The sequence below is a fragment of the Clarias gariepinus genome, chromosome 2 (genome assembly GCF_024256425.1).
Source record: "Clarias gariepinus isolate MV-2021 ecotype Netherlands chromosome 2, CGAR_prim_01v2, whole genome shotgun sequence".
Classification (NCBI taxonomy): domain Eukaryota; kingdom Metazoa; phylum Chordata; class Actinopteri; order Siluriformes; family Clariidae; genus Clarias; species Clarias gariepinus.
The window spans coordinates 24,552,049-24,578,437 of record NC_071101.1 but is presented as its reverse complement, the minus strand read 5'-3'; the positions used below and the strand labels follow the sequence as shown (position 1 = coordinate 24,578,437).

Sequence of the window (26,389 nt, the reverse complement as noted above, 5' to 3'; positions counted from 1 at the left end):
TTACTGTATTTTTACACTACATTTTTGTATTTCTTTTTCGCTTCTAGTGATCGAGCAGAGAGAAAACGGCACATTTAAACAATATGGAAAACTTTTAAAATGAACAATATGGAGATGTCAAAACACTTCCAGTGAATAACACAGTAATATGACTTCTAAAGGAAGTCTGAAATTGGATTTGGGTCTTTTATACATCTTATATATTTACTGTGAAGGATTTCTGTCATTTCTACGATGCAGTGCTGTGTTTAAACCTGTATGATATCGTAAAAATGTGTTTAACACACTGTGACTATGTCGTAATAATATATCAAGCATAGAGCCTCATGATCGTTACCACGAAACCAAAACCTTTTCCAGACACAGCTGTATTGCATATGGTTCGAAATACGCACATTGTTAGAAATAATAAGCGATGCAGTCCGAACAGTGTAATTATCAATTAGAGAAACTATCTGACAAATTTGCATCCGATAATGCCTTATGACTGCTCTTTAATATCAGAGGCTGTAAGCGTACAGAGGCACACATACACACATACATATTCTATTCAGCTGAGAAAAAAATAAGAACGTGATGGACTGTGATATCCTTCAGGCCTCGGCAGGCATTAGGTTAGGAAACATTAAATCGATGCCCTGTAATGCGAATTGACTGCCGACTTTGATCATCAGCCTTGGGAGTGCTTTAGCATTGAATGCTGTCAGGCTGACTGACTCAAATATTCAGCAGGCGGAGGAAAGGAGGGAGGGGGAGAGGAAGAGGACTGCCACATACATTCAGCCAGAGTATTTAAAGAGACATGTTTAGCAAATGAAAAGTCTGCGTGCGAGGTTGTATTACCGTAGGGAGACAATATGAGAGAACAGACATTTTACTTCAATTAATGCACAAAGCACCTTTTTTGACACAGTGGCTCAACACTGACAGCAGTGGGTTGTGTTAGTTATCACGTCCTCCCGGCCTCGCCGAGACGTCTGTCTGACCTTACCTGCCCTTCCACTGCACCAGGCCTTCTAATACCCATATCTGTCTCAGCCTAAGCTGATTTGTCTATTTTTGCTAGACTAAATTGAGTTTAAAGTGGCAAAAAGGCTTCTAATTCATGCTATTTCCTTCACGAAAGGTCAGAAAACCTCAGTGTTCTAAAAAGGGTTTTGTAAATTCTATAAAGTTTATTTTGGCTTTCAGATAAGAACGAGACGAATCTTCATTATTTTCCCATTTACACATACCGTATATGCACTGTTCAGATGAATATGTCATGGTATGATAACAACTCACCTACAACTCGGGCCTCCATGCAGATTGATGCCTCATTATGCCAACATATATTTTAAGGGCTCCTGTTGTTCTAAACAGACGCTGTATGCCGTTACGATTACTTATACGGTTATACACATTGTAAAGGTGCACCGTGACGTCACGTGATAACTAAAGGTGCAGAGAAGTGAACGGATTCAGAGGCCGACATTCATAAAGGAGGAATAGGAAGTGGTAGGAGAGTACAGAAGAAAAGGGAAGTCATGTGTGCGTTGTCTGGGTCTCTTTAGCACCTGAACCCAAACGCTGAATAAGCTGCGAAAAACTGAAAAGTAGCGCTGGTGCTAGATGGAGCTCCTAACAAGCTGACTGTTCAAAGGCTTTTGCGTGCTCTGGAGAACATGAAAGATGTGTTTAAAAATTTACAATCCTGATCTGTTCCAGTGCTATAGAGAGAGAGAGAGAGAGAGAGAGCAGATTTCCTCATCGCTGTAATCCCCTTGTTGCTTGCATTGTAAATTAATTAAGATGTTTATGATGGATTCTAGCACCTAATGGAGTGGTGATTAATAATTCCTGCACTGTAATACTACCACTTTTATGTGTTGCATAGGAGAGTGGGGAAGTGGGCGTGGTCTGTGAGTGTGCCCTGTGAATAACCTCTGTGCTTCAGAATAGGAAGGTCCTGCAAATGCATGCAGTTTGGCTCTGAGCTTTGTGCAAATCCTGTATGTGGGTCCCACTGTGAACCACATCTGTCCTGGAAGTCTCAGCGTTCTGTCTCATTTTCTGTTAAAGACCTAAATATTCGCCAGGATGATGATGATGGTGGTGATGATCAACTGACATTGGTGCATGAAGAATTACAGACAGTAATGCGTGAGTGAGTGATAAAGCATTAAATAATGTGGAACAAGTACTTCTGCATGCTCAGTTTTTTTTTAGAGATGCCCTCATAATAAAATCGCTGTCCAGCTGTCCCAGATGATTTAGGCTACTTTTTTAAATCCTCAAACAGATACGGCCCTCAACATATCAAATAAACCATATTTCTACTTAATGTCATTAATTGTTTGAAATGAATGTGTGGACGCATAAATATTATGTATTTTAACCCAGATGAGTGAGCAAAGACATATCAATGTGCACATGCATGCCGGCTCAGAGGACAGACCACAGTAGAGTCAGATAAAAGTCACTTATGTAATTATGTAAGTAATTATGAATGTGAACTGCCATGACATGCAGCTTGGATAATGTGGCTTTAATGTGCATACCATCATTTTTGTGAACACTTTTTTGATGAGCTCATATATAAAATTATTTTGTGTTATTGTCTTATAGAAATTTTCTGCATTATTCAAACTGTTATATAAGAAATGAGTCAGTTGACATAAGACTAAGTTATATCATAAGTCACATTATGATGCGATGTGAATGTGATCAAAACCAAACTTTTCTTTGCCAGGATTTTCCCCTTCGCGTTGCTGTTCCCATGGCAACAAATATCATGTGCTTGTCTTCCAATTTACTTTTCTAGTCCTTTCTTCAGCCTGTCCTGTCATTACTGTTACCTGATTGTGTTCACCTGTTCCATGTCTGTCATGAAGGCGTGGCAGTGTTGCGTCACCGCCCTACTTGGGGTTCTTTCTTTACCCACAATCTTGGCAAAAAGTCTAGTGATGGCAAAACTACAAAAGCACTTTGGTGCTAAAAGGTGTTCAGGTGATGGAAAAAGGGATCAAAAAGTGAGGAAAAAGGAAGAAAATTATTAAAGAAACAAAACAATAATTGATAAAAAATATATACGAAAATGTACATTCCATCCGACTCAACTCTCTCCCTTCCACACAAACTAACTCCACTCCATCTACTCCAACCAGCAACCCTCCTCTTGGCATCAGCCGATGATGGCCTTATACGTAAGAGGTTCCGCCTCCTGGAATATACCATCCCCAAATTTTCACACTGTCCCCTTTTTACCCACACATTTCAGAGACAGTTAAACACAGTCAAACAGCATTTATGCAAAATCATACTCATCCTCAATATTCAATATATATATCCTTCAATTTGCAGACAATGCCTAAATATATAAACATGTAAATATACACCCCTCTGATTATACACAGAATGTTTTTTCCCCTGATTCATCAGTAGTGCGCAAAAAAACATAAGAAGTCTCGTCATGCATGTAGTGTTGTTATGAACAAGAATTGGATTTGTTTTATAAAAAGGTTTCCAGGTTCCAAATTTCCTAGACTTTTAATCCCAGGTCACAAGAGCTCAGCCGGAGGTCTAGAGAGAACTGATTGGCCGAGCTCTCTCAGAGGGAAAGGATGAGAGGTACTTAGTGCGCCGATATTAATCACGGCTCTACAGCCAACCAGGGGCGTCTGTGAGCTCACGCAAGCGGAAGGAGCGGATAGCGCTGTCCTCCGAGTGTGTTACGCCGCATGAGTGAACAGTTCTAAAAGATGCGGTCGGCTGGCATCACGTGGTTCGGAGGAAACACGTGATAGTCTTCGGCCCTCCTGACTGAGTGGTAGTAGAAGCCTTAATGTAAAGACTATATAGAAGACTATATTTGCCCTGGTTTGTTAGGTCAAGTCCACGCACTTCATAGTACAGTCATATACCGACACAACTCATTTATAACACCTAACACCTATATAAGTCATTTATAACACTTAACAGCATGAAGAGTTTGTGTAGCTGTTCTGTACCCCTGTGAACACCAAAGTTTTATTTTCCATTTTGATGCTTGAGATTTTTTCGCCAGTTGTGTGTGAAAGTGACTTAAGCCAAGCCTTGAGACCGAAGTTCAACAGAACGTCGAGAACAGGCTTTCCTGGAGCCAATGTCACTACTGAGAGCTTAACCAAGCAGTGCATACAGATGATATTTGATCCAGGATAGCAGTATAGAAACCTGTATATGCTGATTTCTTCTCCTGAGCCTGTTCTCATCACCTCAGCTGCCTGTTATTCTGGGCACACATCTGATGCAGCATGCACTGAGCTCTAATGTACTTGCCTCTGTCATCACACATATCCGTCCTCACCAGGGCTATGTTACATTCCTGTGTCTACCTGGCTGTTTCTCTTGAGTCAGGACCCGAACAGGAAACAATGGTGGAAGCTGCTCTGTGTACAGTATATTAGGCCTGCATGCCTCGGTCGTTAAACAGTGTGATTTCCTGCTTCTTGTTTGCAGGTTTATGGTTAGAGATAGGTTTGAGAACTCTGGTTGTCCCTGGACGGTCAAGACAGAGAGACTACTCGTATGTCTTCACCATAGTGTAACTTCGCTCACACTTACACAGCAGAGTCTGCAAACAAACTAAGTATAGTAGCTACAGTAATGGGAGCTCAATTGGTATCACTAGACTTGACTTTACTTTCCAAAAGTGTAGTATATTGTAGGTCAGCATGCTGATTTTGTCATGAAGGTGTTGTGTTACTTTAAAATATTTAATCTAATAATTAATTAATAAACAATAAATTCTTTTAATATCACATGCCAGATGCACAACTATTATTTCTGTTAAGAGGTTTGTAATTCTTTTACACAGATGGCAATTAACATTACATAATGTCTATCCAGAAATAATAATAATAATAATCTCCCTGATATTTGTTTATCTGTTTATTTACCATGCTTTTGATTTCTCTCTCTTGACTCATCTCTCGTTGGCACCTAAATAATTGTAAAATATATTTGATTTAAGTAAACGAGCAAGCCGGGATGTAAAGAGCAGCTTCTCTGATGAACACTGATCCATAACAGGGCTATCTCTGATCTTTTCTGAGCATGCCGAGAGCATGCGCCAGCTTCAGCTTTTAATTATGAAGAAACATGAAAAATAGATGACGTGCAAAGTGCCAGGCATGATGGCAGTCGTGTAGCGCTACTTTCTGCTTCTGCCTCTGCTGTACTGGCAGATATGTCGAGAGACAATTTCCATGTTCAGGTCCAGAGGCTACACAGCAGTTCGGTGTTATTAATTGGATCATCGACGGACCTGTAATTCCACTCACAAAGCGTTTATTACCAGAGAGAGTTGTTGGGGCAGTTAGCATTATTGGTCAGGGCTTAGCACGGGCCAAGTTCATTATCCCAGTTGTACTATTACATTAAAATCCATCTACACATCCAGCATGTGGATCTGAAAGCATCGCCTGTTCTCTCAGTCTTGGGAGCTATCTTTGTGGGCAGCGCATGCTCTCCAGACTTCCGCTGCACTTTTCTTTACCCGCACTCCGGCTTTCGCTAGCCGAGACGGAGTGTCCGACAGGGATTATGAGGGATGTTTAATTCATCTGTGCTCAACCTGCTTGCTTAACATTCTGCCTGCTCCGCCACACTGAGGTGTCTGATGAAGAAAGAGGAGAGGATAAAAGTAAAAGAGCATTAGATAAACAGTTCAAATGAGGTGATGTAGAAGGGAGAGATGGTGGTAGGCTTGCATTTTAAGATGTGGTTCACTTTGGAAAGCACCCCGGCCCACTCTTTCTTTCAGGATGTAAGATGCTGTCGATTTCGCATAAATGGTTTAGGAAGGGAGGGGGGGTGGAGGGTGGGGTAGGGGTGGATGGGGCAGAAATGTGGTGGTTCTGCAGTCATCCATAGGACTGCATTCAGATTTTACAGCTAGACACTCTTTCCTATAAGATGTTTTCAGCTGTAACATTTTGATGTGATTAAAAAAACACACACACACACACACATACATACAGCCATGAGTGGAATTTCTCACCATTTTCTTTATGAGTCATAAAGACCAGACTATGAATCTGCGTCCAGCATTCACTAAACGCTCGGTAGCCATGCATTACTGTTTTGCATGTTCTGAGGAAGCACTAAAACCACGTGGTGCATTGCTGTGGTTTTCTGCAGTACAGTTTTGCTGACAAACATCGTTGGCACCCTTGACCACAAATGAGTGAAGTCTAGAGAGGCGGGGTGGGGGGTGAGCGGGGGGGTTGAGGAGTTGTATCTTCTCACAGGTGTAAAAGAGTAAGTGAGATCTCTGTGGCCTTTGCTGAAATTTCCAAACACTTATGCAAGATAGAGTAAGTGACATTTACTTGAATGTCTAAATAATTTACGTGAACCCACATCACAGAGGAGTAAATATCTTCTTGTTTTGTTTACTTCAATTCTTTTCATTGACGAGAACAATTAGTTGTTGACTTAAATGTGGCCGAAAGACTGAACGCCTTAGTTTGTTTCTCTTTTGTAATCTACTTTGTTTTTCAGTTTTCATTATAAAGTTTGGACGCTACATATATATATATATATATATATATATATATATATATATATATATATATATACAGTGTGTGTATGTATATATATATATATATATATATATATATATATAATTATAATTTTATTTATTTATTTTTTTTCTCTATATTGATTTTTTTTCAATATAGAGAAAAATAAAACTGAAAGCCTTGGAAACTACTAAAATAATGCCATCTGTGTGTAGGACAGAATTGTATATGACTTACATCAAAGAAATCGAGTTATATCAAAAACAGACTAATGCAATTTGGAATACTTTATGTGTAGCAATTGCCGTTATTATCTATTAATACATTCAAAACATGGTTAAGACATCCATAAATCATTCTATACAATATTAAATTATTTAAGAAAATGCATTCAACTTCAGAACAAGATTTATTATGGATTATGTGTTGTGTTTAAGACATTTTGCCAAAGCCAGTGAAACTCAGGGCAGGATGTGTGCGTGAGGACGTGCAGCACAGAAAGTGACTTGATGCGGCCAGCAAAATGCTCTTGTAATGCATTTGACATTAACGTTGAGTTTGCTAATGCTGCAGCTCATCACGCAGGTACGTTTAGGAGCGCTTATTATCATGGATTCTACACGAGGCACAAATTGGGATTTAAAAAGTAACAAAATTAGCTGGTTTGTACAAAAAGTGGGTGATTACACTTATAAAGCATTAAAAAAATCCTTTTGAGTTTTTGAGATCTGCATGACTTAAACTGTTTTTGAATAAATAAATTAAAAAAAAACATGGTTTGCCTAATTTATACGATTTAAATGACAAGAACATAAAAAGGAATATTTGTAAGAATGAAAATAAATTATATATTACTTTGTAATATACACCTGTTTTTATATGAAAAAATTTTCATTGCTAATTATTCATAGTTTAGTACATAACATATACTGTATATGTAATTAGCTGCACTTCCTCTTTCTCATAATGCTGACTTTCCACTTTTTTGCTACCCTACCTCACAAGCAAATAGAACTGGGTGATATGACCTCAAATCAATATCACCATTAATTAAAGATTTTGCCTCAGGTATAATAAATGTTTTTTTTTTCTTTATAGTTCACTGGCAAGCTTTTGTACAGTAAATACGTTTGGCTATTAAAGCTGGAGTATATATATATATATTTTTTTTTATGAAATCATTCTCCTCTGTTTTGCCTCCATGTAACAGCATGGACGGTATGATGTGATGTGGCCACAAACTTGGCAGTATGATTTTAAAGAGGACAGTACAGTACATCAACACACATAGGGTGGATTATTTTTCAAAAGTAAGTAAGTTTTCAAAAGTATTAACAGATTTATTTTAAAATGAAATAATTACTCCGAGTGCTCGCCCTATCGTCCAGAGATCGCTGGTTTCGTTTCCGCATGATGCTGTAACTTTTCTCTGAGGAATCACGTGATAGTCTGCGGCCCTCCCGACTGAGTGGTAGCCTTAATGTGGGAGCCCCCTAGTAATGGGGAGGAATTGGACACGACTAAATTGTGTGTGTGTGTGTGTGTGTGTGTGTGACAGAAGCACAAAATAGGCTCTTGACCAATTCAAACCTTCAGCAAGTGTGATACTTTCATCACCTAAAATAGTTATGCTTCCATTTTAATTCCATTTAAAAGAATGTTTCTCCAGTTTGTAGAGTGTTTGTACTGTAGTGATCCTCATGGATGATCATGTAAAGGCTGTTTATTCAGTGGCCTGCTGTATCATATCATGTTATTTTTTTTTGAGCGGTGTTGTAATTACAGCTGGCCAAGCTTCAGCTGTCCCCATCCACTGTGTTACTGTGTTTCATTAACACTGGTGTACATATGGGCATTAGTTTTCTTAATAAAAATGTGCTGTGGATTGAATGGATGCTTGTGATCTGCCGCTCCTGCACTACAACTGCAATGCACATGTCAGCCTGTTACTAATGTAATCTCCAACCAATAATACACATTCCTTATAAGCAGTTTATATAAGGCTCAGGAAGAACCTATCTAGAATAAATTCAGATTGACACATTTGTACACATCGAATGAGCCGATATTTTCGTCGATGCAGCTGCATTATTTATCCTCCCATAATGTTTTAGTAGTATGCCAGTGAAGCATGCTCAGCACTAGCAGAGGGTGGTCTGATGTATCTTTATTTGTAGTGAAGCCATGCTAGGTTCAGGTTTCATGTGGAGCTCAGCATGGGTCAGGAACAGATTAAGGGTAGAATGGGAACATTAAAGTGTGTGAGAACACTCTCAGTGTCTAAAAGGGGCAAAGGAAAACATCTAATGTGCTGTACTCTCAGGGTTGCTGAGCCTCAGCAAAATGTCCATCCAATCTATTGTGCCTCTTAACAGACAAACAGAAAGACCGTTGTGGTATCTGTAATACACATTGCCTAGTACAGGCATGATTAAAAGGGCGGTTCAGATTTTTTTTTTATTGAGGTGCACATAAGTATGTCACGATAGGTTTTGGTCATTATATAATTTTTCCGGATTTGTACACTGACTGTGAAGTTTGTCATCCAGAACACAAGTGCAATTTACGTAACAAGGGCCAAATTCCACAACCCTTGTTCTGTGAGCTTTAGGTAAAAAAATAAAAAATAAAATCTATTTGTACTAAATACACAGTACCTTGTTTACGAGATACCTTGTTTTAGCTCAGTGGTACTCCAGCAGCTTCATATGAGTCTTAGCTGAATGCGTTCCAAGGGTTGTGGAATTTGGCCCTGATTACGTAAATTGTACTCGCATTCTGGGTGAAAAACCTCATAATCGGTGTATAGAGTAGAAAAACTTATAATGACCTAGACCTATTGTGATTTACTTACTGTACAGTATATGCAACGCAATTTTGATTTAAGACAGACTTGAAAAAACCTTAATGATCTCTTTTACACCATATACCCCCCTTATCTCAGACAACATCTGCACAGTAACTTTATTTTATACTGTAGATAGACCATCTATTATAGTAAGACTCTCTGGACTTACAGGTTCCTTTTATCTGTATATGTTTTGCAGAAAATATATTAGATTCGAACAAAATCTGTCTGCAGACTGTTTTTGAACCAGCCCTCTTACCAAAATAAAAAAAAAAAAACAATACTCACCATGGATTTGGTTTTCACACCCACATTCTAGTCCCAATTTGCTTTAAAAAAAAAAAAAAACATCATCCATCCTTATTATGATCCATCATAATATGGTCAGTACATCGAGTCACTTTTTATATGAATTTTCTATATTTCTCTACTATCTAGTGCCTCTGTTCACACTCTGCTGCCTTGAACTACTCCTGAGTCTGGGTGGGCATGCTTGCCATGTGTGTTGAGGGACTGCTTTTCTGTAATCATCGTTTGTTTAAGCGCTCGGCTGAATGGGTTTGTGTTGTGCTGCGTCTTCAGCATAACAATAATGCTTATCGCCTGTGTTCCCTGCTGAACAATTAAAATTCCATCAGAGTCTCCGATCTGCCTGCCAGCCATGCCTGCTGTTCGAGTGCCCTTCCTGAGCTCATGTCAATCCCCATGGCTGCCATGTATTATTCACCAACCTAAAGACTGTGTTCAGGACTCACCTGGAACCTCCCAACCCTAATAAAGGAGCACAACAATGGGGTAGATGTTGCATTGTCTGTGGCCTATGGATCATAGTTTCACCTTATGATAGCCTGACTCACAGTGACCTCCACTCTGGTTTATTACATCAGAGACATTTGTGTTCTATCCTTTTTTTTTATAGCCTGTGCCAAAACCTGGTGTCTGGTATTCTTCTTCTTGTTCTCCTTTTTTTTTTAGTCTGTCTTGACACTAAAGCAGCATAATTTCCATGTCCTCTAAAACTAATTTGGAAGTAAATCTGCTATTTGCAGAGAACTGAACAGCAGTGTGGTTAGAGGGAACCTGTGGATCCAGCAGAGTTGGGTTGCTTTTAGTTAAAACCAATTAGAAATGACCAGAAATAACAGCGCCTGGAGATGAAGAAGTCATTTTTCTCTTTAACCTCCCCGGAGAGACGGAGACCTCTCCATGGAGTTACTTAAGTGTTTTAGAATATTAGGGAGTGGCAGATGATGAGAATCATTATGCTTTTTTAATCATTGCATTTTTGCATTTGGAAGTTTATGGAAGTATAATAAGGCTAAGTGTGTCAGAAAGAATGTTGGCATGACTTTGACAAAACTTGAAAAAAAAAATGCCCTTTGCTCTGATTTTACTGTTGTTTATACAACAGAAATCTTTATTGTTCACTTTTTAGCCATTTGTTACATTTTTACAAATAATGCAATTACGATTAAAATGTATACCTTGTATATTCGTTGCTACTCTTTTAATCTGAGATATACTGTACTGTATGTGTTATACTGTATAGTGTATATTATAGAAATTGTATAAAATATTATATATTCTATAACACTGTCTACTTTCAGAGCCTCAAATACTCCAGGAAACTCTGATAACAAGGATAGACCCCCCTGTGTCATATCCATTGTTTACCCGCAACCTATAACTGCCTAAGCATGAGTCCATGTAAATGTGACCTTTAATTAGACAGATTTAGATGAACATTGCAGTTCGAGTCTCTGTCGGCAAATTTTGCCTTTAGAAATAATTTTCCATTTTTTTACCATCATTATCCTTCCAAATGCGTCATATACAATATATACGGTATATTTAAATATCTTTTTCAGCAATCTGCTTTGCTCGTGGTCTTATGTCATCCTATGAAACACATCCATAACAATGAAATAAAGTTTACCTTGTTTTGTGGCACCTGGGCAGCTCCACAAAACCACTCCACTCAGGGCATGACTCCACAAAACCTCTGAGGGCATGCTCTGGTGTTTGCCACCAATACTGTATGTTAGCAGTGGGTCCTTGTTTGAAGACCGGCTCAGCAGTCCTGGGCTCTTCGCTTTGTCTGGCCCATGCACGGTGGGCTGTGGGTGTTTTGGTTCCTTTCCGTTGTATTCAGCATTGACTTTTTTTTAGATATTTGTGCTACCTTGGAATTTCTTTGGGTTCGGATCAGACAGGCTAGGCTTTGCTTCCCACAGGCAGAATTGAGCCTTGAGCACCCATGATCCCGTCCGCAGTTTCCTGGTATATAATTGATAATCAGTGTGTCAGTGAATTGGTGTTCATGTCTTATATATATACTGTATATGATCTTTGAAAGACTTCTGCTGTGTTTAAAAATAAATTAATAATAAAGTATGACTTTGAATGACAAGTAAAACAAAATGTCCATTTCATTTATTCATTATTTAACTGGAGAGTCATAAATTGTTGTGGAGTACATGTCCTGTAATGGCTTCCTCGGGTTGTGTTTTATTGATTATCGCCTGTTTTTATGCTCACATTAAGTGCCTTAGCGAGTAAAAAGCTGGTCTAGTGAGCTTTACTCAAAGGGTGCACTCTGAAAAGCGAAGCAGAATTGCTCATCTTTTAGGAACAACCTTGAACATGGACGTTTATGAATTAAAGCACTCTTTGGTTTTGATGCCCTCTTCTATGCGAGGCATGTGCACTCGCCTCTGTGCTGGTGGTCTCTCGGGTATATCTTTTCTCCCTGTAATAAGTACTTTTGGGAAGTTGCCAGATTAAAACAACTAATTACAGTGGTCTTTAAAGTCTAATTACATGCTTTAAATCATTTAACAAACACGCTACTTTCACATTTCCAAATGAAGGATACATACATAATGGTAAAAAGATCTAACCATAAGGGAACCACCACATCTACCTGTGAGGGCTCCGTCTCATTTTCGGGTTGCTCTTCATTTAGGTCTTACTTTTCTCTGGTGTCCTTGCGCTCTATGTGTCCTTGCACGGCCAAGGGAACCTTCATCCCCCTCCTCATCTCTACAGCAGCGAATGATAATAAGTGAGACGTAGCAGTCAATGAATCAAGCGTTCGGATCGGCAGAAGCCTGAGGGGAGAGCAGTCGGTATCCTTGTCCGTCCCCTCGGGATGGGCCTCGCATTAGGTACTTTCTTGTTTGTGTATTTCTGCCACAGGTTAAATGGATCGCTCCCATTAGCTTGGTGAGAGGACTGCTCCATTACATGAAGGAGACTGTAACTTTGAATGTCACGGTGCACTGAACCCCGGAGTAGCATGGCTGCTCACCGCAAGAGAGGTAGTCTGACAGTAACCATCCGTGATCATCATCTGCTGTCAGGTGCTAAGGAACCTGGAATTATGACATACAATCTGTCTGGCAGACAGTAGCACCAGGAGACAAGTTCTTCTCCACTCGACTACTCATTTATAGACGACTGATCTTCAAAATCCTTTCTAATATAGTGGAGGTTAAGACCTTTGGATGGTTCATACTAGACCTGGTCTGACCAATCAGCATTTTTCTAAGCATGTTCTTGGTGTTCATGCACAATGTAACCTGATCTTAGCAAATGTAATGTAAAGAAATGCTGTAGTCAATAGTGTCAGAGAGCAAGAAGGGAAAAATGGGAAATCAGTAACTTGTTTTAACAGCCATATATTTTTCTGAATTATCTAAGGTAGTGATGTACGTACGTCATTAATAGAGAAACAAGAAAAATTGTGATTATTTTTTCATCTGAAATGTAAAATCGCTAAAGGTAAGAGACCAAAGATTAATCAGGTTGTGTCGTATGCCACGTGAGTGCATTTCCTACACAATGGCTGATGCAAAGAGCAGAAATGATCATGAATTACTCTTTACCCTTGAGCTGACTTTCCTGGAGCTGGTGTTGAACTGTAACAAGCTTGTCTTTAGGATTGTGATTCAGGTGCACTTACCTTGTTGTTTCATGCATAGTAATTACCTCCTCATTCACCATACTACTCATTCATTCTGAGGGAGGGAGGGAGGTTGGAAGAAAGCGAGGAAAGAACGAACGAAGCAAACAAACAAACTGTTTATCTTGTGGCTGTTTCTCATGACGCCATATTGACCGATCTGAGAGCAGCATTATCAGCATTCTCCATGACGTTATGTGATGTTTGACTTCCCCATCTGTCCAGGATGGCTTCACCTCAATACTGACCCTCACTCTGTCCTCCAGCAGAGCACACACATACCCTGGCAGACTCGAGGAGTGTCAGGGCCCAGCCACCTCTGAACACACTCACTGCTTCCCGGGTCTCTGAATGACAGACAGAGGAGGAAGTGGGGGAGGAGTAACCCACCCTCCCCCTCTCTCCCTGAGCAACAGAGCCACCTGAACATCAACTAGCCGCCCTGAACCTCAACTGATTTGCGAGCACAAGCGTTTCTCAGCATTAAGATTCACTGTGTGACACTAAATGCAGGACTAGAAAATCAGACGGCATTCTACAGTACAGAGTTGCATTTTTTTTTTGGTTTTTCTCTTTTACCAGCCTTGCCAGTTGCACAGTTCTGTATTTGATAACAAGCTACTAATTTGTTTTTGTTTCACTCTAGTGTGTCAAAGAATGTATTTCTGTGTTGCTCACACACTGATAGCGTATCAGCCTCGAGCGCTCCTGTATCGATTCATCTCTGTGGTTGGGTCAAGCAAGTTTTCAGCACGTGCCCCTAAGAGAACCTCTCAGTGTCTATACTCGCACTCAGGAAAGAAGAAGATAAAAAAAACGTCGAACACATTTTGAAATGGATTTTTGGTCAGATTTTTGGGTATACAAATAGAAACCAACAGCTAGAACGGAACAAAAGCCTACCTTTCATATCGAGCAGAAAGAAACAATATGGCATGTCCACGTTCGTAACGTTTGAGAGTCTGCGAAGATAGAATCGGCATAAAAAATTGCTATATTTTTTATAATATTTTATAAAATTCTTTGGGACCTTGATGTAATAATTAATGTTAAAGCTGGTGTGATGATAACACAGCAGTTCCTACAGTAGAATTAGGAGAATTAGGAGAGTGGTGCTTGTTGCCCAGAGGCCTCGATGTCACCGTTAGTCCCTGCTTGACACCACGGCTAAAGGAGACTAAAGCTGATGCTGGCTGCTGTGTGATTTTAATTGTAGGCAGGGGTTTCAGCAGGATTACTGCCTCGTTTTCTCCCTTCATTGCCACTTTTTCTGTCAGCTTAGTGTTTCCGAATACTTACAGTGGTCGTGACATCATCACCTCACCACACTGGTACTGTAAATACACGTATAACACTGTAAATACGCATCACACTGTAAATACACATCACACTGTATACATACAGGGATTATCAGCCCCTGTGCAAGCACACTGGATGTTAACCACAATGCAGTTTGTTAGGTCAGGTGTAAAGATGCACTCATTGCCTGCGGGCTCTGATTACAGCTCGAGAAGACACTTACAGTACAGGTCTCCCTAGCATTCTACACGTAGCCCGCTCTTCATTTTCATCACACAGAGGTCAGGCATGACAGTGAGGCAATTGGCTGGTTGGTATTGTGACTGCATGCTGACCTGTTTGACCTTGCCTGGGCACAGCCTGTGGCAGCACTGAGCAACTTTGTCACAGTCAACAGCCGCCTTTGGCCTTGGGTCAATGTCAGGACTTCGAGTTGCAACATACAGCAAGGATGTTTGTGCTGCATTTTGATACAGTATGTGTCTCGACTGCTCTTATGACGAAGATCCTCGTTATTAAAATGATGCATAGATAGGTGGATTGATGATGCTAAATTGAATGAGTGTGTGAAAGTGTGTGTACGGTGTCATGTGTTGAACTGGCATACATTCCATGGCGTATTACTCCCTATGCTCCATGCAGACCAGGATAGAGAGATTGTTTAATGATAACTGTGGTCGTCTCTATCAGTTTTTTTAACCATGGACAGTTTTCTTAGAGGGCGGCACAGTAGTGTTGTGGTTAGCACTGTCGACCTGCACCTCCAGTGTCCGGGGTGATTCCCGGCCAGACTCGATTCCTGTCTCTGTGTGCATAGAATTTGCATGTTCTCCCCGTGCTTGGTGGGTTTCCTCCGGGTACTCCGGTTTCCTCCCACAGTCCAAAGACATGTAGATTAGGCTAATTACCGTTCCAAAATTGCCCATAGTGTGTGAATGAGTGTGTGAGTGTGTGTATGTGCCCTGCAATGGATTAGCCCCCTGTCCAGGATGTACCCTGCCTCGTGCACTAAGTCTCCTGAGATAGACTTCAGGTCTCGTGACCCTGAATACAGGATAAAGAGGTATAGAGGATGAGTGAATGAGTTTTTTTAGACCCTGACTAACTGTATTTCTGCATACATAAGAATATGATTTTAAAAGGGATGACAAATCACTTATATAAGTTTTTCTGGATAAATGCCTTTGCATGCATGAATGCTGTCAGAGTAAGGTATATGTAAGTGCCTTTAACACGGATTTCTTTTGTTTTGCAGGTATTTCAGTAACAAAGAAGACACACACTTGTGAGTACTAAATATCTTACACAAGCTTTCAATTGTTTTAAAGCCTTCCAGACATAAGAGCTTTTAAAAAGAAGAAAAATGCCGTTTTTTAGTCGTGAAAATGATTTCGATTTGTTGATCATGAAATCGAGACGCCTTCATTTCGAGTGTTCTTCAGACTGACTCACTATAATGGCCAGTTTGTTCGAACTGATCATATGACTGTTTCATTCCAGCTCTTTCTGGCAGCATTCTGTTGTCTGTTCTGCTTGCAACTGAAAAACAAGGATGTGGTTTGCATGTGACCTTTGTGAGGGAGGTTAAAAACTCTGAACTGCCTTTTACATTCTAGCTTGGGGAGATATGCATCAGCTCAGAGCAGGAGAGAGCGTGCAAATCTCACGGATTAAGTTTTTATCTCCAGTCTCCTCCTTCATAAAGCTGTTGCAGGATGCAGTGGGCAATAAGCAAATAGACTATGATGAAACCGTGATATGATAATAGGCCTGAAGCAATGTAGATATAATTTAGGATTTAACCCCCCCAAAAAACGGCATACGAGTTCCACTGGCATGTTAAACAATGTCAGCACTATTAATTCCATATGAATTCTCCATCCTGTAAGATATCTGTGCATGCTCACTCTTTCTTTAAATCAAAGGAATATATTAAACTTTTTTTTTCTTTACATATTCTGCCCAAGTAAAGAGTGTTAGGCTTTCTTCCTTTTATCCAGTGGACTACTGTTATCTTAATTAGAGCCCCGATTGCCCCTGCTTAAGAGTGAGGAAGTGAAATCAAAGAGCATGTTTCACAAGAGCAGGTTCAAAGACATGGACACAGTCTGGACCACACTATTTAATCTCAGTGAAAGAAATGGTAATGACGCGTGTCACTGGGTGAAAGAAGAGAGAACGAGAGTGTGTGTGCGTGTGTGTGTATGAGAGAGCGAGAGAGAGAGAGAAAGGGAGAGAGAGAGGTACTGTACAGCGGAGGCATGCTGGCACTGAGGTCCTGGGTCAAAGCCATGCTGTGCAGTAGAGATGATTCAAAGGACATGTAATAGTGGGTGGAAAGGTCTTGTCAGTTACAAGGAGAACAGACATTTTCATCGACGCTAAAGTGCTAATAAGGGTTGGGTTATGTCTGTCATGTCCTAACAGCTGAGTAACACCTTAGTAAGAACATGTGCCTCAGTATTTGCCTCAATTCATGTCTATTGAAGATAATGTCAGATAATGTTTTTTTTTTTTTTTTTTTTTTTTTACAGTTTGTATACCATTTGACAGTCAAATTTGCTATTTACAACTTATGCTCCATTGAATAATTTGCATGTGCAAATGTTTGCACTCCCCGTGTCGTTTGAGTAAAAATAAATGAAATCCTGCCTCTATTTTACAATTTATCTGCAAATTAAAAGAATTCAAATTAATTGAAAGTGTGATACACAAAAAGAGAACAATCTGAAACATATGACAAAAAAGAGGAATTAAATAAATAGTCACAGCAACTTTGTCCTCTCAAATTATTCTCACTCTCATTTGCTTACTCATTGTCCACACTACTTCATCCTGTACACAGGGTCGCGGGGGGGCTGGAGTCTGTCCCAGGAGACTTGGGGCACTAGGCGGGATACACCCTGGACAGGGTGCTAATCAGTTGCAGGGCACACACACATACTGTACACTTACATGCTTATTCAGACACTACGGGCAATTTGGGAATGCCAATTAGCCTCATCTGCATGTCATCTTTGGACTGTGGGAGGACACCACGGAACCTGGAGGAAACCCACCAAGCTCGGGGGGAGCATGCAAACTCCATGCACACAGACCCGAGACGGGAACTGAACCCAGAACCTGTTGGTGCAAAGCAAAAGATAGTGCTGACCACTAAGCCACCGTGCTATACACCATATTATATTATAAAAATATTTTAGTCATAAAAACGCTGGTTTCACTATCAGTACCCTTTCAAATTAATATTTTGCGATCTCTTCCCTGCTAGCCTTTCCTGGGAATGTCTAACAAGGCTGGCAACACTTGTACAGGCCACTCCTACAGTATATATGAAGACTACCTTAAGCTCAGTTATGCACCTATAATGCACTTTACTTTATCAATTCAGATAACATGTTTTCAGCAGGGTTCAAGTCTGGAAACTGAGATCGACTGAGATTACTACAGTAATCGTAATATATTTAGTGATTTGTTAAACATACGTTTGATTTCCTCTTCCTCTTAGAATACATTTACTCGTTGGTTAAGTTTATACCTTTAAAAGAAGGCTTTGGGCTAAAACATCCTAATATTCTGCTGAATCCATAATACTATCTATTTTTACAAGAGCCCCTGAACCACACAGAACCCTTCTCTGTATTCTACTGTGTCCTCAGTATTCTACTATTAAGTGGTTTTCCTCATATAAAGTTCCTTTTTCTCATCGATCGTGATAATAGTGTTCATGACCAAACGTTTTGGTTTCATCTGAGCACAGAACACAAAACCAGTTGCACTTCTAATAAAGTTTGGTGAGACTGAGTCAGTGCAGTTTGTGACAGGAAGTGTTTCTTTTATATAAACATTTTTGCTCATTTTTATGAACAGTGCAAATAATTTTGGAGGTCACTGCATTTAATTACTCTCTGCGTGTCTAGACGGTATGACATCTAGCAGCATGACAGCAGATATGTTAAGCAAACAATGTGCCAAATAACCAGACAAGCAGTCTATCAGAGTTAGTATAAATGTCAAGGAAAATGGCAAGTGAAGGCAAATATTCGAACCAAAGGTGCTCAAAGGATAAAAAAAATATGATTCGGAGAAGCAATTGCCAGAAAGGGACTGAAATTATTTAACTATTAATGCCATGCACTGTTTTCATGAAATTTGGTACTAGTGGGAAAAACTGTGAAACTTAATAAGAATACATCTGTGAACATCTGTGAACATCTGTGAAACCTAACACACTAAATGTCTTGTTGCTATAAAGTGGGTTTCTTCGTTTTCTTAATAGTGTCCTGAAGGTATGCAGACTTTTGCACTTAAGAGTATTTTGCACTTAGAGACTGTTGAGGTACAAAGGGAATACTTGGAAATGGGGTGTGTACTCACACACATGCACACACACACACTCGCAGAACACACCCCTTTAGCTCATTTTTTCACTCTTCCCTGAATAATCAAGCCCCTTGGCTGGCATCATCTCCTGATCCACACAGCAAATAAAAAGAAGTCCTCTCCTGGAGATAATAGATACTTCACTGTTCTTCCTGATTACCCCTGATATGGCCACTTATTCACCCTTCATTCCATGGGTTTTTTTTGTTTTTGTTTGTTTTTTTAAAAAAGCAATGCTTTTCTTGAAGAAAGGGCATTGGGTTGTGTTTGCATGTAACAAGGCCATGGTCATGAAAAAGCCATGAAAGGAACTTTAAATCTTTGATGTTCTCCAGTTTAATAAATGGATTTTTTTTTTCCTCTGGCCAAAACCTGCATATAATTGAAAAATAAAAAAATTCGCTTTACATTTAGGATTTCGGAGATAGAGTCTGATCAGTCATAATGTTACTGGAACACCACCACCAGGTGAATTAAATAAGATTGATTATCAACTATATATCAGTAAATTGGTGAAGGATTCATGGCCATCCAAGGCTTTTCTCTCCTCGTGGAGACCAAAGGCCAGCCTGCCTGGCTCGATTCCACAGAAAAGCCGATGCAGCACAAATCGCAACAAGTCAAATTCTGGCCATTAGAGGATATGAGAACACTCAGTCCATCACAGCTTGTTGTATATAGGACTTAGCAGGCAAATGGCTTGAAGTTGTTGATCTGGCATCAAATTCCCAAGGTTCCAATCTGATCAAGTACCCAAAGAATCCATCACCAACCTCCTGGTGCCACAGCGCACGTCCTGAGGGGCCAAAACTAGGATTTGTATTAATGTTACTGGTTTTAAAGTTATGTATATTAAACTATTTATTTATGTAGTAAAAAAAAGAATGCAGCCTATTCAGTCAGCTAGGTGTCTAAGATAAAACAGTGCTGCTAGACTTCACAAATTTGAGAGAGTCACAGGTAAACTTAACTGCAGAGGAAATCCTTATCTAGCAATAAGTGACTAGTTTCCTATGAAACATTATTTCGTTTCATTAATTAAAATGGATTATGTCTGTATATTGTCAGTAGCTAATTTGATTATCGTACAATTGCCTGCATAACATTTTAGTGGGCGCAGTATATATTTCTGTTTGTTTGACAGAAAAGTTCCGTGTCTTTGTGCGAGCAGTTCATATTGTTGTAACCTGTTGTGGAGATGACAAGAATGGCTGATAAGGGGTGCAAGCTGATTATACAAGATTGCACAGGCCCTTATTTCTCATTTGTTTAGGTGTGCATGTGTCCCTCATGACACCCTCATGACCTCAGGTCTTCTGTGTGTAATCATTTCTGCTTAGTGCACAGATAGCAGCTTTGCAGTGTCAGTGTGTGTGTGTGTGTGTGCGTGCGTGTGTGTGTGTGCTGCACTAAAGTCCAAAGTCGGTGTGTAAACCTTTGAAACTAAATTGGACGCATAATACACCTGGCACTTTGGAAGTCTCTTCGAGTTAATCTTTTTCCCACTATAGCACATGAGTTGGACTTGGCCTTCTTGAAATCAAGGAGTTATTTTATATTATTATTATTTCTGACCTTTATATTATTATTATTATTATTATTATTATTTTACTGTACTTAAAATAGACTTTTCTGTCATATCAGTAGATTTGAGGGTTGTATTATTCGATTTTTTGGGGGGCGATTTGCTTGTAGCTTGTGGATATAATTGAGGATTTGGTCCCAGTTGCACTTCCTTCCATAAATAAACATCAAATACCAATAAATGACAAGCATGCAACACTCAATTTGTTTAGAAAACAAATTATGTTTATATAATGCTGTGAATTTGTCAAAGACTTCAGGCTGAACATGTTCAATATGCCAAAGATGAATTGTCTCAATGTTGTGTGTGTGTTTTGTTATTCTGAAGTGAATTACTCTTCCTAACATATTGTGCCTGATGTCTAGTTAGTCATAGATGGCATGTATTGAGCAAATGAAGTATTTGCTTATTTGTGCAGGAATGTCTTGCCAGAATGGCAGTTGTAGCCATGTTAGAAAAGCTTATTTGAATTACACTTGGGTTAGTCAGAACCAGAGCGAAGCAGAGTCATCGATCCAATATGAAAGAGAGAGAGAGAGAGAGAGAGAGAGAGAGAGAGTCTGACTGGGAGAGACTGTGAGAGATTGTGAGAGAAGGGAAAAAGCAAGGGCGAAGTGCAGTCAGGGCTTATCTATCTCCATAGTGCAGACAGGCGGTAAGCCCAGACAGACTAGGCTTATTGAGAAGCATCGCCTAACCCCTGCTCCTTCATTTGTTTACCTTCCCATTGAGTGCTGTGAGACTCTCAGCAAGGCAGCCTCGCTTATCTCAATCAAATGATTAAGACAGCCAACTTCACAGAAATCTGAAAGTACTCAACAGCCCTAGGGCTATCATTAAACTGGTCTGCACTGAGCAGAAGAATTAGTGTATTGTTGTGTTCCTTCTCATATAAAGCAGATGTTTAAAAGAAAAAAGACCCACTTAAAGAAAAAAACCCACTTATGCAAACCTGTAAGAGGAAATAGATAAATAAACACAGACTTGCAATCATGTGTTGGAAATGTATTGCATTCAAATAATAAAGCACAGTTAATCACCTCATTTTTGTGCAGTTAATTGTGATAAAGACATATCATCACATGTGCAGTATTGTAGTAAGATAGCGTCGGTGACTGTGCTGTTCTGTACAAAGAATGTGATAGAACACAGGTGACTGTGCTGTTCTGTGAAAACACTGTGATAAGAAACTGTGCTGTTTTGCACAGGAGACTGTGTTGTTCTGTAAAAACACTGTGCTAGAACACAGGAGACTGTGCTCTTTTGTGAAAACACTGTAATAAGGCATAAGAGGCTATCCTGTTCTGTGGAAACACTGTGTTAAAGCACAGGAGACTGTGCTGTTCTGTGAAATCACTGTGATAGAAAACTGTGCTGTTTTGCATAGGAGACTGTGTTGTTCTGTAAAAACACTGTGCTAGAGCACAGGAAACTGTACTGTTCTGTAGAAACACTGACAAGAGACTGTGCTGTTCTGCATAGGAGACTGTGTTGTTCTGTAAAAACACTGCTAGAGCACAGGAGACTGTAAAAACACTGACAGGAAATTGTGTTGTTCTGTAGAAACATTGACAGGAGTCTGTGCTGTTCTGTAAAAACACTGTGACAGGAGACTGTGCTGTTCTGCATAGGAGATTGTGCTGTGTTGTAGAGACACTGTGACAGATCTTCGGAGACGGCAGTTCTGTAGAAACCCTGTGACAGAGATTTAGAGACTGTGTTATTCAGTAGAGACACTGTGATAGAGCACTGGGGACTGTATTGTCCTCTGGGAAGCCTGAGATAGAATTGAAAAGCCTGTGACCTCTGAGATTATCTAGTCACATAGTTATCTTTTAGATTAATGTTTTCTTACTGTTTATGTTTGACAAGTTAGCATGCTAGCAACCGTTTATGATGGGTTGGTCCTTGTCTCCAATATGTGATATGCTGTAAGCAATTTTTGCCTTTAGCCCTGTAGTGTTCTGTTTTATAGTTATTCTCTGGAGCCTAGCTTATTTACGGTAGGAGAAGTAACCATTTACACATCAGGTCTTGCTGTATACACACTTTGGAGACATAATGTATTGTGTCGTGTAGAAATGTGTGTACTCCTGTAAAGCCCAGGGCAAGTACATGATTCAGAATTCAACAAGCGTTGTTTGAATTTCTGCTGTCTTGGTTTGTCACAAAAATGGATATGCGAGACTCTCTGGCGAAAGCTGTGCCACATAAGCAGTAATCTTGAAAAATGGCCTTGTTGAAGCTCGGGATAGTCAACAGAGATGTACAGGTAATCGGTAGGAAAAGGCTGATTATGAGATGTGGTGCTGTTATTATACAGCACGTCTCACTTTGCAGCACATTACAACCAGCAATATCTTTTTCACTTTCATCAAGATAGATATGAGACAAAGTGTTTTGCTTTGCATACGCAGTACGTTTGTCAGGATGATGACAGCATGTAGCGCTTTTTTTCCCCCTTCCCTGAAGCACTGTAGCTGTAATCTTAGTGTACATTAAACGAAGCAAAAACGGTTGCGATCTTCCGGAGAAAGGGTTGTTTAAAATCAGCAGAACATCTCTAAAGTGTGCTCTTTGCCGAAGCAATTTTATTCTCAGCAGGCCACAGAAACGTGAGGTTTTCTACCTCAAATAACAAGAGACGCTCAGAGGGAAGAAAAAGCACTTCACTCTATTTGACAGCCTCCAATTTTAACAATAAATTATGTTTCATCTTTGTCTATTTGTTTGTTTCATGGAAAGATTTTTTTCCTTTTGGATGCTTTGCTTTAATCCATAATAGTCAGCCGTTTTTTTTTATCTGAAATAGGTCAGTATAATCACAACGGAGAAGGATGGGCCGCCACAGCAAAAAGGAAATCAATAGAGATATCTATTTGTCGTAAAGCAGGACGGCTTGATTTTTATCCTTTTCTTCTCTTTCCCCTCTCCACTTTTTCTTCCATCCACACAATATGACAGGCCCTCATTTTTCAGCACAAGCATTTTTTTTATGTTTTTTTTTTTATTATTATTATTTGCTGGCCATTTTTGTGAAATCGCAAATAGGCTTTTGTGAATGCACTTTGTTTGCATAAGTTGTTCAAAACGAAGCCCGTCTTTTTTGTACCCAGTGCTCATGGTTAATGGGGTTGAAAGGAAGGAGGCTGGTCATTGATGGAAGGCACCATGGCAGTTTTGTTGTTGCGCAGGAAAAGGCTGAGGGCTGGGCATGTCTGCTGATGCAGTTAGAGTTCCTCGACTAAATGTACTGGACCACCTTGATGCTTTGTAACCACTTAATCTGAATCCCCCCTTCAGCAGCATTGTGCGAGAATTTAGCTTCGTCAGCTTTTCCCACTGTCTGTCCATTCCTTTGTGTGTCTTCCAAACCTGAAAAGCTTTCTTGTGCAGCTCTTTCAGACTAGCCAAGGACCAATGAAAGATACACATCACATAAACAGAAGCTGCATGAATGCTTGCGCAAATAAGGCGTCCCATCTGCTGGGATAGCTGACAAAATGTGGATATGCGTGGCCAATCTGTAGCCATAGCTGGGAATACTGTATGAGGGGCGTATGACATCCTTTAGGATTGTGGTGGCCCAGTGCTAGGTGGAGCCGGTGGCCTTGGAGCAAGGTATCACCTGCACAGTTGCTCATTCTCATTTATCCACTGGCTTATGATGGTCAGCGCAGAGGCAAAGCTCATAAGGATCTAATGGAACCTTTTGTCCTTGATGTCCATTGCTGTACAAGTATGCATGCAGAAACTTTTGTGCATTAATCATTTCTATATGCAGTTTTACTACTAAAATGTCTTACGGTAGCTAGATATTGCCAACACTTAAACAACACCAAATTGCACATTAGCCATGACATTATAAAAGCCGCCTGGATGACTCTGGCTCCTTTGGGCATGACTCCGCAAGACATCTGGGGGTGTGCTCTAGTGTGTGGCACCAGGATGTTGGCAGCAGATCCTTTGTATGCTATGGGTTGCAGGTTGGGGCCTCCATGGTTCGGAGATGTTTGTCCGGCACATGATCGAATTGTGGTTTGGAGAGTTTGTGAGCCAGGTCAGCAGTCTTGGACTCTTTTCAGGCTGGGCCCTGTGCATGGCAGGCTATGGGGCACTGGGTGTTCTGGTGTCTTTCTATCATAGCAAGTGTTGCGGTAAGTTGTGCTGCATTGGCTTTTCTGTGTGATCTGACTGAATAGGCTGGCCTTCGGTCCCCACAGGCATAAATGAGCCTTGTGTGCCCATGATAATCAGTGTTCACTATGTTAATAGAATGTTCTTCTATACTAAATACTCCGTCATGTATTAGTAGCTCTACATCTTAATAGACTTGAAATTAAGGTAACCATCTGTAAGCATATTGGAGTTGTCAATGCTGGACTGTTATTCTTTATCAAAAACTTGATTTAAATATTTGATTTAAAACAGCAGTGTGCATAAAAGTACAGCTGTGATTATGTGCTGTGGAAATAATAAGACCTATAATTATCATGCAAAAAAAAAAATTAATACTGTAGAAGAAACTAAGAAACTATGCAGATGTCTACATTTAAGGGATAATTATACTGTGTGAACAAAAGACAATTTAAGCCTACTCAAAGGGTGTGTGTGCATTTGAGGTGAGGTATGGTGTATACATTAGATCAACAATAGGGATGAATGTGAATCAAGGTGAAGCAAGTGAAGCCAGTGTACAGTGGTAGTGTGTGTGTAATACAGGTTTTTACACTATTATTGACTCATTTTGTGGAAGACATTGAGTTTGTTAGCAGTAGGACAGAGTGCACTGCTAAGTCTATATGTCTTTCTCTCTCTCTCCTTACCTCATTCTCAGGCCTTCTCCGTCTCTCACTCCACTTCCTCCTCCTCGTGTGCATTAACGTGCAGGCCATTGTCTTTGCCCACTCCACCTGCGTATAGTGCTTACAACTCTGTAGGCCAGGAGCGGTGCTGATTAAGTGGCAGCCTCCCTAATGATATGCTGAGCTTGCTGCAAATATCAAGATCATTTCTCACTACATGGTCATTAAAGAGCTCACCTCAATAATTTCTGCTTGCATAATTCACATAACTTTCAAAGTGTCATAGGGCGGCTAAGATAAGAATGAAATTCTGTGTAATTAAAGATGCACCATATGTCATGGAGCTAATAAAATGATATATGGCCAATAATAATAATAATATAAAAAAATGAAATAAATAAACAATAAAAAGTGACTTATAGTTAGCATTGCTTGTCTTTCGCAGAGCAAATTTAATTGGCCATGGTGTCTATCTGCACATACTTCTTTTTTTATTTCTTTTTTTTTATCTTAATGCAGTCTTCTTTTCTGTCTCTGAAAAGTGTCCGATGCTTTTTTTTGCTGGATTACTGAATCATGTCTGCGCACTCACACATATACACACAAGACACACAGCTACTTTATCCTTTAATTCAAATTCAAAATTCAAATTTTATTTGTCACATACACAAACATACACAGTACGAAATGTAGTGAAATGTATTATACGACTGCCATTGACTCTAAAAGAGAGTTAAATTTTACAAATAAGAAATAAATATGAATAAAAGAAATACGATAGAAATTAAATTACAAAATTAAATTAAACTAGGAAAAATAGAACTAAAAATAAAAATAGAAATGTGCTATGAAAAAATAGAACTAAAAATAAAAATAGAAATAGGATGTACAAAATAGAAATATACTGTGCAAATTCTATGCTTCGGGTTCAAGTAACCTTTTCTCACAGGATCTCCTGAA

At 39.7% G+C, this 26,389-nt stretch overlaps 1 protein-coding gene across 1 annotated transcript in view; it reads left to right on the top strand.

Moving 5' to 3' along the window:
- The window catches only part of roraa (RAR-related orphan receptor A, paralog a), a 253,915-nt gene that overhangs the window by 148,129 nt on the left and 79,397 nt on the right, over positions 1 to 26,389 (top strand). The window contains exon 2 of the mRNA XM_053478789.1: positions 15,912 to 15,941. Coding sequence (XP_053334764.1) covers positions 15,912 to 15,941 — 30 coding nt within the window. The remainder of the gene's footprint in view (positions 1 to 15,911; positions 15,942 to 26,389) is intronic.